The sequence below is a fragment of the Typopeltis vanoorti genome, chromosome 9 (assembly GCF_054136105.1).
Source record: "Typopeltis vanoorti isolate ZY-2024b chromosome 9, IOZ_Tvanoo_1.0, whole genome shotgun sequence".
Lineage (NCBI taxonomy): Eukaryota > Metazoa > Arthropoda > Arachnida > Uropygi > Thelyphonidae > Typopeltis > Typopeltis vanoorti.
In genome coordinates this window covers 13,300,560-13,313,703 of record NC_143557.1, presented here as the reverse complement: position 1 = coordinate 13,313,703, position 13,144 = coordinate 13,300,560, and the positions used below count along the sequence as shown (strand labels likewise).

General features: G+C 39.3%; 1 protein-coding gene across 6 annotated transcripts in view; it reads left to right on the top strand.

Moving 5' to 3' along the window:
• LOC150102890 (cilia- and flagella-associated protein 52) overlaps positions 1–13,144 on the top strand; it is a 640,784-nt gene that overhangs the window by 532,448 nt on the left and 95,192 nt on the right. For all 6 annotated transcript variants that reach the window (XM_090397376.1, XM_090397375.1, XM_090397374.1 and 3 more), the window contains exon 12: positions 2,091–2,269. In XM_090397376.1, coding sequence (XP_090253502.1) covers positions 2,091–2,269 — 179 coding nt within the window. The remainder of the gene's footprint in view (positions 1–2,090; positions 2,270–13,144) is intronic.

The window sequence follows — 13,144 nt, the reverse complement described above, 5'->3', positions numbered from 1 at the left end:
GTCCTCCACCCCTCTCCTTTTATCTCTTCCATAATCTCTTTTTCAACTGCAGTTCCTGTTTGATATCGTTTGTCATCCACTTTACACCAAATTGTGTCCGCTTCTTCACCAGTGGAATACAGCTTACTATTGCTGCTAACAAATATTCTTTCACAATTTCCAAAGCACTAATGATATGCTGGCCTTCTAATTCTGCCCTCCATGGAACTGCCCCTAATTGGTACCTAAGACAATTATAATCACCCGCCTTATAAATCCACATACATTCCCTTTTTCTTTGATACACTTGCATGTCTGTTCTTCTTCTGAGTGAAAATCACATGGTCACTCTCTCCAACTGGTGGGAGAGAATGTAATCTCACTTTTTATCAGCTCTTCTGATGCTATGACCAAATCCCAAACTCTTGAACCTCTTGTTCCCTCTATTACATGCTGCGAAGACATTTGTCCCTCAAGAATTCCAGAAATTCTATCCCCTTCTTACTACTTGCATTTTCCTCTTCCCAGCTTATACTGCTGGTGAAAATCTCCCATAACAATCATTCTTCTTGCACTTGCCAAGCTCAACTGCCTAAACATCTCCTGGTCTCCACCCTCTGTGCTTCCTGTTTTATAGCAACACCCCACTAAATATCCTGTCTTGGCCACTTCTACCTCACACCATATGCTTTCAAAACCATTTGTGTTACTTCCTTCCAAAGCCTCCACTCTTAGAGGACATATGTTATCACTTATCATAAGCAGTACTCCACCACCACATTTTCCTTTCCTCTCCTGCCGAAAAATGCTGTACCCTTCCACTTCAATTCCGGTTATTATATCATCCTCCGTCAATCACGTCTCAGAGATCCCAATAATCTTTGGCCAGGTTGATGCTATCAGCGCCACTTCATCTCCTTTATTTCTGATACTCCTGGGATTAGTATAGAGCATAAAAATGCCACTGCTTCTATACCTATCATTGTCCCCTCTCGACTCCCCTGGGCTCAGTGTTACCTGATGTTGTCCCCCTTCCCTCAAGCACCCATTCCCACAATAGTCCACCCTGGGAATTTTAGTTTCCCTCCATTGACACACTGACTCGTTCAGAAAACAGCAATCATTCCAGATGCCTTTGTCCCTCATTCAAATGCAAGCAGTCCTAGCATACAGTTCCCTTCTGTCCTCAAATGCCCTCCAAGCATCCATGTATTCCAATCCTCTCTTCTCACACATTCTGGCTATTATGCGATTCAGTATTGCTGCTCTTCTGCTCAACTCGTTACCATCATACCTGGGCAACACACACAATCTTCTCTCTCTCTGCGTTTTCTTTTGCACAACTCCAAGCAAAAATCTCAGATCTCACGCCGCCCGATTTACACTGCCTCTCAAGTTATTCATGCATCCTGTCACAATCATTTCATTCATACTTTCACCCCTCTTAATTGCCATAGCCACATTTTCTATCATCCCTCCAGGTAAACACACCTCTGGCATCCTATCTTGCACACCAGAGATCATCGAGTCTCCATACATCACACCTCTATCCACTCTGTTCCTTGATTGCTCACCTGCATTTCTCTCTCTCTCTCTCTCTCTCTCTCTCTCCTCTAACCCTTTCTCTCTGTGTTCCCCTACTTACCTGCTGTTATTTTTCATAACAGCATCACTCTGTCCCTGGTTCCAGCACTCCCTTGCATTTTTCTCATTTCCTCTCTCTCACTGTTTCCATTCTCTCCTCTTCTAACATTCCCATAACTCTCTCCTATAAAATATAATTTTATTGTAATTACAGTGTTTGCTTAGATGTATTGTATGCCTTCAATTTAAAAAATGGTATTCCGCTCAGAAAACAGTCTGTACTTTAGAATTATGTGTCCTTGATTTAAAAAACATTTTCAGTGAAAGAAATCTGAACTTTGTTTCTTTGGTTAAAATTTTTAAAATTTACATGATGATTACTTGTGCAGGTGGCTTTTTTGCTCTTGTTCATAATTATTATATTATTATTTGGTTCATTATTCTTATAATTACTCCTTAATCATTTTAAAAATACACCTGCAGAATAAACATATTGTTTCTCTTCACTCTCTTCTTGATTAATTTAGGATGGAACGATGGTAAGATTAGAGCATTTACTCCAGAAACTGGGAAACTTCTTTACACAATACCTGAAGCACATCAGAGAGGTGTGACAGCAGTTGCTGCAACAAGTGACTGCAACTACCTTATTACTGGTGGTGGTGAAGGAGAAGTTAGAGTATGGAGAATTTCACCCCTTAAACAGGTAGGTTGTATTTAAATATATATATTCTTATTATTTAATTTAAGAAAAATAACTAAATCCCTTATTTTAACATTCCTGTGGATTGTTTTATTGCCAAAATTATAAATATAATTTCTAATTTTGACCCTATTTAAAGTCTGCTATTCACTGCTGAAATCACTGAAATTGTAGTTTATTTTATTAACTATCAATTGTTTTATAAAATGATAAAAGGTTACAGAAATAAAAACACAAGCTTAAATATATGATCAAAGCTATTTTTACTAGATATAGCTGACCAGTATTATTATTATTATTTGACACCTCCAAGGAGTCCAAAAACTCATCGAGGGAGGCCACCCACTTCAAAACTTATCCACCACTGAATCCACCAACTACAGCAAACTGCAACTACCACCATCATCTACACCGATGCTTGTGATGGTGATGTGCAGTAGATGGCATTGGTGTAGATGATGGGATTCGAACCCACAGCTTTTCGCCTGTTGAAGGTGTTTCCACTTGGTTATCCTATAAATAAATTAAAGATACCAAGAAATTATATACTTGGTTTAATCCTTTATCCAAGTGTAAGCAAACAAGTTTGCGCCTGAACTATTTTCAGAAGTGGAGAAACTCATGGTAAAGGTGTATAACTTCACATCACTTGCCTTAGTATTGCCTGAGCATATCCTTACGGGTATGGGAAGGGTCACTGTCCAGATCGGTTTCGACCTTTATTGAGGTCTCATCAGTGGGAGCCAGACCCAGAGGTGATACCAAGGTTGAAGTAATGCAGAAGTCATATTTTTACATACGAGTTGCCAAAAGGTGTCACACCTTATTATTAAAATACTCTGGATTAGGGATAGTTGTTGAAAGTGTTTCCACTTGGTTATCCTATAAATAATTTAAAGATACCAAGAAATTATATACTTGATTTAATCCTTTATCCAAGTGTTAGCAAACAAGTTTGCACCTGAACTATTTTCAGGACTGGGGGCAACTCGTGGTAAAGGTGTATGACTTCACATCACTTGCCTTAGTATCCCATAATGCACAGCACATATCTTTATGGGTATGTATAATGCTATGCAATATGGGAAGGGTCACTGCCCAGACCGGTTTTGACTGTTATTGAGGTCTCATCAGTGGTAGCCAGACCCAGAGATGATACCAAGGTTGAAGTAATGCAGAAGTCTGCTCTGTTTATCTGATCTCCAGCCTTTCAGCTGGAGAGCAAATAAATAATGTTTCGGAGGAGAAATAAAACTCCAACCACCCCAGCAGGGATCGAACCCTGGTCTCCCACATAACAGGCTGGAATACTAATACTATACTACTGAGGATTGTTGGATTATATATATGTATATGTGTCTAATTGACTGATATGAATATTTATTGATGCATATCAAATTTACTACCAAACATAATTAAAAAAGAGTGTATACCACTGTGAGTCAATATTTTAGCAGATAATTATGGAAGCTGTCACCAACTTAAAATAAAATAATTTAGGTTGCAAAATCTTGAACAAAGAAGCACTGGAATATGTGAAGACATTTCCATAGTGACTCAAAAGTAGCCTTCCTCATCAAAAATGGCCTTCATTAAATCCATTTTTCTCCAATATGTGACTGCACAACTCACTATTATCACTCTATGGGCACTATACTCACTATCATACATTTTTATTATTATTATTTTTTTTTTTAATTTTCAGCTTCTCTTTCTTAAGTTTTATGTGCTATGATTCACACTTCCCTTACATAATTTTTCCCAACAATTGTTGCATGCATTTTATCCATTCATTCTTTAATCATAGCATAATGTTCTCCACTGGCACCTCCTAAAAAAACAAGAACCTCTCTTTCATGAAAAATGAATGAGTTACCATATATTATGTTATCTTCTTTAACATGTTCTTGTAAAATGTTGCTACCATCATTTTTCCTTTTATTATTAGAAGAGGGCACTATGTAGGCATATGAATGGGTGTACGATGATATCGCTGGTCCCGTTTTTTATAGTTTTAAAGTGGTTCCAACTCCTGGTTTTAATTTGAAAATGTTCCCAAGTAACTCTACTTGTCATGCCAAGGACAGTGATGTAAAATTCAAAAGTGAACAGAGAGGACTGCGGTCAACAACAAGCGAAGAACAAAGGATATCAGCATCTTTATGATCACGCCACAGTTGCTCAAGGGAAGAAAGGTGAGTCATGAAGTGTATCAGTTGCCTGGAGCAACTGATACACTTCATCTGAAATAATATAACCTGTACGAAATGCAGTAGGATTCTACACTTAAAATGTGCCGGCTTTTCAGAAACAACCTGGCAACGTAAATCCAATGCAACACGCGAGGAATGGAAATTCCTACTCTGCAGGAAGAACAAAGAAACGTAATTAAGGCAGCCACTTACGATGCAGCCGATTACACCAGAGGCAAAATCATATGACTAACTGAACAGACAAAAAACACAGGTAATTTCAACTCTATAAATATACTAATAGAAAACGGTCTAGAGACTATAAAAGCCAGCTTAGTATATCTTGTGCAAGAACTCTTTGACAAACAGAATTAACAAATAACAAAAAAATCTAGCAAATATGAAGATTTGGTCAAACATAACAATTTAGCAGTGATAAAAGTGTTGCAAACAGTAAAAGACATTAAAATCAGCATTAACGCACTAAATGACAGGCAACACAATTTGATGAAAGAGACATCCGAAATCCGTCAAGAACTTCATTCTCTAAAACTACAATATGAATGTTTAAATCAGCAACAACATAAAGAAGATCTTGTCATAAACGGTCTTCCTGAAACTGCACCTACAGAAAACCGCAGAGACGTAGTTTTAAAATTAGGCCATGCAGTTGATATCCCTCTACAGCTTAACGACATTCAGACCATAAATCAGATTCCTAGGAAGAGCAAAAAACAAGGCTTGCCATGACCTGCACCAGTCATAGTTTATCTTACAAGCAAGTCCACAAGACACAATCTCATAAAAGCCAGCAGACAGAAAAAAACAGTTGCCAAGGGCTTGAACACATTGCAAGACAATACACCAATCTTCCTATCCAAATATTTAACGTCATTCAACCAGAATCTGTTGTACCAAGCAAGAAAAGCAAAAACAGAAAAAAATTACCAATTTTTTTCTGTTTTTTTCTGATTGTTGATCAGAAATGCCAAGATATTCTTGAGGAAGTCACAAACTTCAAAGCCGATAGAAATTAAAAGCTCAGAAGACATAGAAAGGCTGCCACAGTGAACAAAAAAAGTTTCCTAATTAGTTCAAAAAGAAGACCACTATAAAAATGAATGTGAACCATCACAGCAGATGCAATAACACCAGAATATATCGGCAATTTCACTTACATCAGACACCTTTCAGATCATTCATTTGACCTCCCAAACATCAACCTACTTCCAACACAGCAATCAAATCGATAAAAAAAAAAAAATATATATATATATATATATATCAAAGAAGTATCAACATGTCAGATAACACAGAGTTCATTAGACTCTGAAAACTCATGACCGAGTTCCTGGCCCCCCCGAGGAAGTCGACACAGTTGATACTTTTGCCATCTCGTGGTGAAGGCAAAGTATTTTCTGTCTTCCTCCCTCAAAGGAATCTGGAAGTAGCCAGAGTTCAGATCTAGTTGGGAGAAATACTTAGCCCCCCCCCCCTCCCCCCCACCAGGCCAATCAACAGGTCCTCAATCTTGCACACAAGGAAATCTATGGGTTTAGTAACTTTATTGATCTCTCTTAGGTCCAGTACAAATCTTAACCCACCATTAGGCTTCTCTACTAGGATAAATGGACTGTTCCATCTGGAATTTGACTTCTCAATAATTCCAGCTTTCTCATATTCCAGAAGTAACTTCTTGAGTTTGTCCATATGCTTCAGTGGGGTCTGGTATTGTTTCACATATATGGGTACATCGGAAGTGATCTTGACAGCATGTTAGACCTTATTGGTACAAGAAAGCGAGCTGATCTCCTCTGTGAACACCTTTGGATAATTGTGGAATGCAGAGTTAAAGAACTCCATTATGTGAACCCTTTCCTTCTCAGAGCTTAGATGCTTAAAGGCATCTTGGGTTAGCTTATTCCTCCACATGCTGGATACCTCCCTGCAATCCTTCAATTCGATCTCCATGGCCTCGCTTTTCCTCTCATCATCTCGCATCCAGAACTGTGACCTGTACCTTTTTCTACATAGAGACAGTGTTCCACTAGCAAAGTCACACATGAATTTATTTTTTTCTAAAAAAATCAATACCCAGTATGACTTGATTTCTAGTGTCTACAATTTCGGGTAATACTAGCATCTCATGTGTGATATTGACAGGGAAGCAAGGTATGGAGATCCTTACCTTCACCCTCAAAGTTGAGGAAAGTTCAACTCTTGCAGTTCCCATAATCTTAATGGGGTTGCATAGTTCAGTGAAGCTGTCAAGGGCTATGGCCTGAAACGCTTCAACCAATTTCATTGGGATTACCGATATGTGAGCCCCAGTGTCAAGCAAGAGGTTACTTGGTATACCTTCAATCAAACCTTCTACCAAAGGCAGGGGTAATCTCCCTTCCACTTCTGCGACAGAAACAGTCTGCATTTTCGCCTCCCTTTTTATTGAGTTATCTCTCTCTCGGTTGAACTACTGGCAGTTGCAGCTAGACTACTCTCATTCTCACTTGACACAGAATGACTCAAGTTCTTTAATTCAACTATTCCTGAAATAAGATCCCCCCTTTCAGCATTACATTGCTGTAACCTCATTGCCTCCGTCTCCCCTTTAATCATGCATTGATGATCCAGAACTGATTTTGAGGGACCGGGATTTTCCTTGAAACTAATCAGATCAGGTGCTCAGGAATGGGGGGGGGATCATGTGTCCCCAACCCCTCTCGTAGTTGTTTCCTCAGAGAGGAGGCTTGTGCTATTTCCTCCAAAATCCTCTCCTGGTTTTTTCTCCCTTCGTACACCGCCGTTTGGATTTTTCGACACTGACGGCTGCTGCCTTTCCAGTACTTCGGTGAAGGCTTTCGGCATGTGGAGTACTTTGCATGTGCGTTAACGTAGCGGAGCAGTTCCTTCCAACTTGAAAATTCCTCTCCTCGGAAATTAGCTCTCGGCAAAGATTGTCATCAGGTCTAGTCCTTGCCTGGCGGATCAGCTTCTGTCATCATACCTTCAGACTCCTGGCATGACTTCTCCAGAAAGTCTCTTCCTCGACGATGGACCTCCGATGGGCAACCTGTAGACAACCGATATCCATTCTTCTGGCCAACGCCTTTTATTCATCCCTTTTCGGATCCCTGCATGAAGATATGGGACCCCGAATATTTCGGTGCGATCTCTTGATCTTTCACTAATGATGACCCCTTTCTTTGTTCTCCCACTGCACTCTTTTAATCCTATTCATTGGGCAGCGGAAGCTGTCTGAAGGTTGGCAGTCCGTTTGGCACTGACCTTGAAGGTGTTTACAAGTGGAGCTCACAAACAACTTTCATATATCCTTATAAGGAGCTATCATACAAAGTTTCTGGTGGCAAGGTATTGCCCGTTCATTAGATTCTAGAAATTTCCTTCTTAGAGCAGTAAGTATAGTCAATTCCCATAGGATTATTTACATTGACATTTAGCTTTAACTATATACAGACATACAAGGTTATTTTTCTAACAATCTTACAGGACTTGACCTCTGTAAAAATTGATGAAATTGCTTTGTCATTTTGAAGCTACACAGAATTTTTACAGCCCCATCTAGCCATATTCTGCTTTGAACTGCCCATTCCAGAACGATGTCTATTCACATATGGAGCCACCACCATATGAAATCAGCTAACCGACCTTCAACTGAAAAAGCCCATATGCAGATTCCTATCATCAAGACAATAGTCAAACTGAGTTCTTTTCTGTTTGAAGGGTACAATGTTTCGATGCCCTACTGCATACAGCATTGATGGAGCTGTGCTTTAAGAGATGTATGAGATTCAGAATCTTCAACTGATGGTTGAAAGTGGACTAAAGTTCTTAGGGCACATTGTAAGTGTTGTGAAGAGCGCACATTGTATTCCTGCTATGATAAGAAGTAGTACATTGACATGTAAGAATAAGGTGGTGGTGCCTTTGTATGTACTATTGTGCCTAATTTGGTCACGTAGTCTTCACTGGATTGACAAAGTAATATCAGAACTCTGGAATGTTGGTTATATTATTATTATTATTATTATTATTCAGGCCTCCATGGAGTCAAAAGACTCATCGTGGGAGGTCCTTCCTAAGAAACACAAAGACTCATTGAGGGGATGTCTCCCCCCCCCAAGAAACACAAAGTCTATCGTACCACTCCATAAACTCATTGACCGTTCTCGCTCTCACCACTCCATCAAGCAATGCATTCCATGGTTCAACCACCCTCCATGCAAAGAAACTATTCCTCACCCTCTTGCTCACAGTTCACTTTCGTAACTTTCAGGGACGATGACAGTTGTCATCACTCATTCCCACTGTTCAACCAAGCGAAAGAACTCCCCAGTGTCAACCCTGTAACCACCTCTGAACAGTTTCAAAGTCTCAATCATATCACCTCTCCTTCTTCTATCCACCAAACTCTGCAGTCCACATTCCATCAGCCAATCCTCATAGCTATCATTGTACAGTCCTGAAACCATCTTTGTTATCTGTCTTTGTACTGTTAGCTATACACCATTGTTAAATATATTATTCACTTTAATTACGTTTACTTATTTTCTTCGAATAACTCTTACTTAATTCTTTTCTTAAATCTCTCTAGCTTAGTTTTGTCTAAATAATATGCTCTATCTTTCTATCCGTCTTAAGATTCACTCAGGGCCGTTGTTCACTCTTAAGAATGGTGCATGTGGATTTTGAAGACAAAGGGTTTACTAGACAATGCTGATCTCCTTTGTTTCCATACTGGTTCTGATTCCTTCTTCAGATTCAGGGAAAATTTCTATTATACTACACCACCCTGAATCCTAGATTATTGAACAGTGCAAAATCAAGGAACCAGAACTCAGTTTAGTACACTATCTTAAATCACTTAAGCTTATTTTGCAGTCGTAGCCTCCCTAACAATTTACCTCCCGCTGTGGTTCGAATTTTATGAGAAGGTGCAATAGAAATATAAAATCAGGCAAGTCACTAGTTAAACTTAAAGAAAAGAAAAGAACATTTAATTTCAATTCAGACATTTACACATTATAAATAGACACTGACATATAATTTCATTTATATCAAAGAATGAACATAATAATCAAAACCTTCTAAATTTCTCATAGCATGCAACACATATCAATACAAGTATGCAATTCTATCTATGAACAGCCATGCACTTTTATACACTTCACTTCAAGGCTAAGGATTATTCACTTATCAAATCACAAAATAACCTCCACATGCTTCTGCACGTGGAGGTTCCTTTAAATTTGTATATATTATCACTACTTCAAAATCTAACTATCGCTAAAGTCCCTAGATAATTAATAACCTCAAAAAGCTTAATGTCCTTCCTAAATTTTACAAGCTTTCTCCCATAACACAGTTACTTAACAAAACATAGGGTTACATTACCATTTGCTGGGGGACTATTCTTGGCCATCTCATTCATCATGACTGAACTTTCTCTTCTTGATTCCAGGCTCATTCTATATTATCTGTAGTGTTCCACTGGTGGTCCGGACAGGACATAGCTCCGCCGCTGAAAGTAATTGCCCGTTGTTTTCTTGTCAACTGGTTCAACATGGCTCAGCTATTTTCTGGGGAATCGGAAACTGCCTTCCTATGGGCTAAACGTTGACTGGCAAGCTTTCATGAACATCACAGCATGCTCCCTCAGTCTTTGTCTACATGACCTCGTCGAAGCATGGGGAGAGAAGGTGTCACAAGGAGGTTCCAAAACCAAACGAAAAGCAACCCAAAAAACCTTCTCTGAGGCACTGCTACCGTTTTTAAATTGCCATCATTTCTTTCTACGTCATTGCTTTTCCCCTCCTGTTTGCCTGAGTCACCCTACTTCTCCCAGTACGTAGCGTCACACTCACCCCTAGCGTGCTCTTCAATGTGAGTGTGTGTGTGGGGGGGGGGGACTGTGTGCGTGCCTTACTTAGTGCACGCGTTTCACGTATTCAGCTTCTGGCCATCTGCACCTAATCCGATTAAATTTTCTCCCAGCACGTATATAAGCATTTACACAAAAGTAACATATCATAAATCACAGACAATTCACAATATTTATATTACAACATGAATTATGGATAAATAACCTCAATTTAGTAATGTTTCTGGTAAGTCACAAGTAATTTGGCACATCTGATATGTCAATATATGTTCAGAATTGCAAACGCATGTTAAGTCTGAAGGAAACGTAAATTAATAAATTTTCAGAAACCTCCATGGTCCCTTTCCACAATTAATTTATCCCCTTCAAATCCTGGGGACCAAATCTGAGAACAATAGTCCAAGTGTGGTCTGATCAGGGTCTTATACAATGGAATGATAACTGTTTTATCTCTGCAGGTCAGCGTCCTTCTCATTATTGCAGCAATCCTCTGTGTTACCTTCACCACCTTTGCAATATGTCCCCTAAATTTCAGGTTTCTATCAGTCATCAACCCCCAGATCTCTTGTCTCCCCTACTTCCTCCAGTATAACTCCTTCCATAGAGTATGCAGTGTCCCATCGATGTTTCCCAAACCTCAAGACCTTACATTTTGCTGCATTAAACTGATGTCCCTCATTCATTTGCCCATCTATCTAGCTTATTCAAAAATCCTCTTGGAGGGCTGCTGCATCTGCACTATTACTAATAATCCTTCCCAGCTTCACATCTTCCGCAAACAACTGAATATCCCCTTGCAATCCACTGGTAATGTTATTGATATAATGGTTAAACAATATAGGTCCTAGTACTGAGCCCTGTGGGACTCCACTTGTAACCCTTTGCCTCCTTGAAACTGCTACACCATACACAACTCTCTGATACCTATCAGACAGCCAATCCTGAATCCAGTTGACCAATCTGACATCCAGACCCATGTGCTGCAACTTAAATATCAGCTTATCATGTGGTACCCTGTCAAATGACTTCACTAAGTCTAAGAAAATGGCAGTATATGCCTTTCCCTCATCTAATGCTCTTGTAACTTTATCATAAGACTAGCATATTACTAAAACAAGAGCACCCCTTCACAAATCCATGTTGACTCTCACAGATAACATTACCCTCATCTGCCCAATGCTGTATATGGTCCTTTACTACTTTCTCCAAGATCTTACTAACTACTGATGACACACAAACTGGCCTATAATTAGACACTTCCAGTCTGCTACCGCCCTTATGCAATGGCACTGTTTTATCTTCCTTCCATTCCCTGGGCACCTTTCCCGCAGCCAGACTTTCATTGAAAAGCCAGGTCAAAGGCACTGTTAGTTCCCTAGCACATTCTCTCAAAACTCGTGGTGAAATACCATCCAGTCCCACAGCTTTACTGACATCCAGAGTACTCAGTATTTGAAACACACTCTCCTCATGTACCTCTAAACCTCGAACCTGCCCAATCCCTCTAGCGAAAACTGATTCCTCCAGGATGAAATACTCCAATAAAGTGTTCATTGAACAATTCCACTGTGTCCTCTGCATCAGTCACTCTATTCCCATTTTTATCCCACAATATCATTCTTCCACAGTCATTTCTCCTCCTACTGGCCGTATATCTAAAAAATTCCCTAGGATTTTCTTTGGATCTTAGGGCCAATCTCCTCTCATATTCCAGTTTCGTCTTCTTTACCATACCAGTCACTCTTCTGGCCTGTGTCTTATACTCTTCATGTATCTTCTCTTCACCTGTCTCCTTATATCTCTTCCATAGCCTCTTTTTCACATGCAGTTCCTGTTTAATATTGTTTGTCATCCACTTTATTCCAAATTGTGTCCTCTTGTTCACACGTGGTATACAACTTACCATTGCTGCTAACAAATATTCTTTCATAATTTCCCACACACTAATGATATCCCGGCCTTCCAATTCCTCCCTCCATGAAACTTCCCCAAGTTGACGTCTTAGACTATTATAATTACCTGCTTTATAATTCCACATACGTTCCCATCTCTTTGATACTCCTGCATGTCTATTCATTTTCCAAGTCAAAACCATATGGTCACTTTCTCCAACTGGTGGGAGAGATGTCATATCAGTTATTATCACCTCTTCTGATGCTATAACCAAATCCAAAACTCTTGAACCTCTTGTTCCCTCTATTAGATGCTGCCTAAGACATTTGTCCCTCAAGAATTCTAGAAATTCCATTCCCTTATTGCTACATGCATCTTCCTTTCCCCAATCTATACTGCTGTAGTTAAAATCTCCCATAACAATAATTCTTCTTGCACTTGCCAAGCTCAACTGTCTAAACATTTCCTGGTCTCCCACCGAACAGTTGAGGGAATGTAGATTGCAGAGTTTGGTGAATGGGAGGAAAAGTGGTATTGTGGTAGAAACCTTCAAGTTAGTAGATATTTTGTCAGAAGTGTGTGAGGAGTAGTTTTTGACATGGAGAAATAGTGGATGACTGGAACACATTACCAGAATACATTACCCAGAATGATTGTGGGTAAGGTAAATAATTTCAAGGTTCAATATAATAGACATGTTGCTAGTTAAGTTGGACTCCCATAATAAAGCTTCTGATTCCATGAAGGTTACTGTAATAATAATACTCTCTGAATTCCTTCTCTTTACTTGTCTAAACTGTTTCTTCAGTAATTTAGTTACCCCAATATATTCTTAATGTCCATATTTCTTATTCTTTCTGTCTTTTCCTGTTTTTTTTTGTAACATTGTCTGAA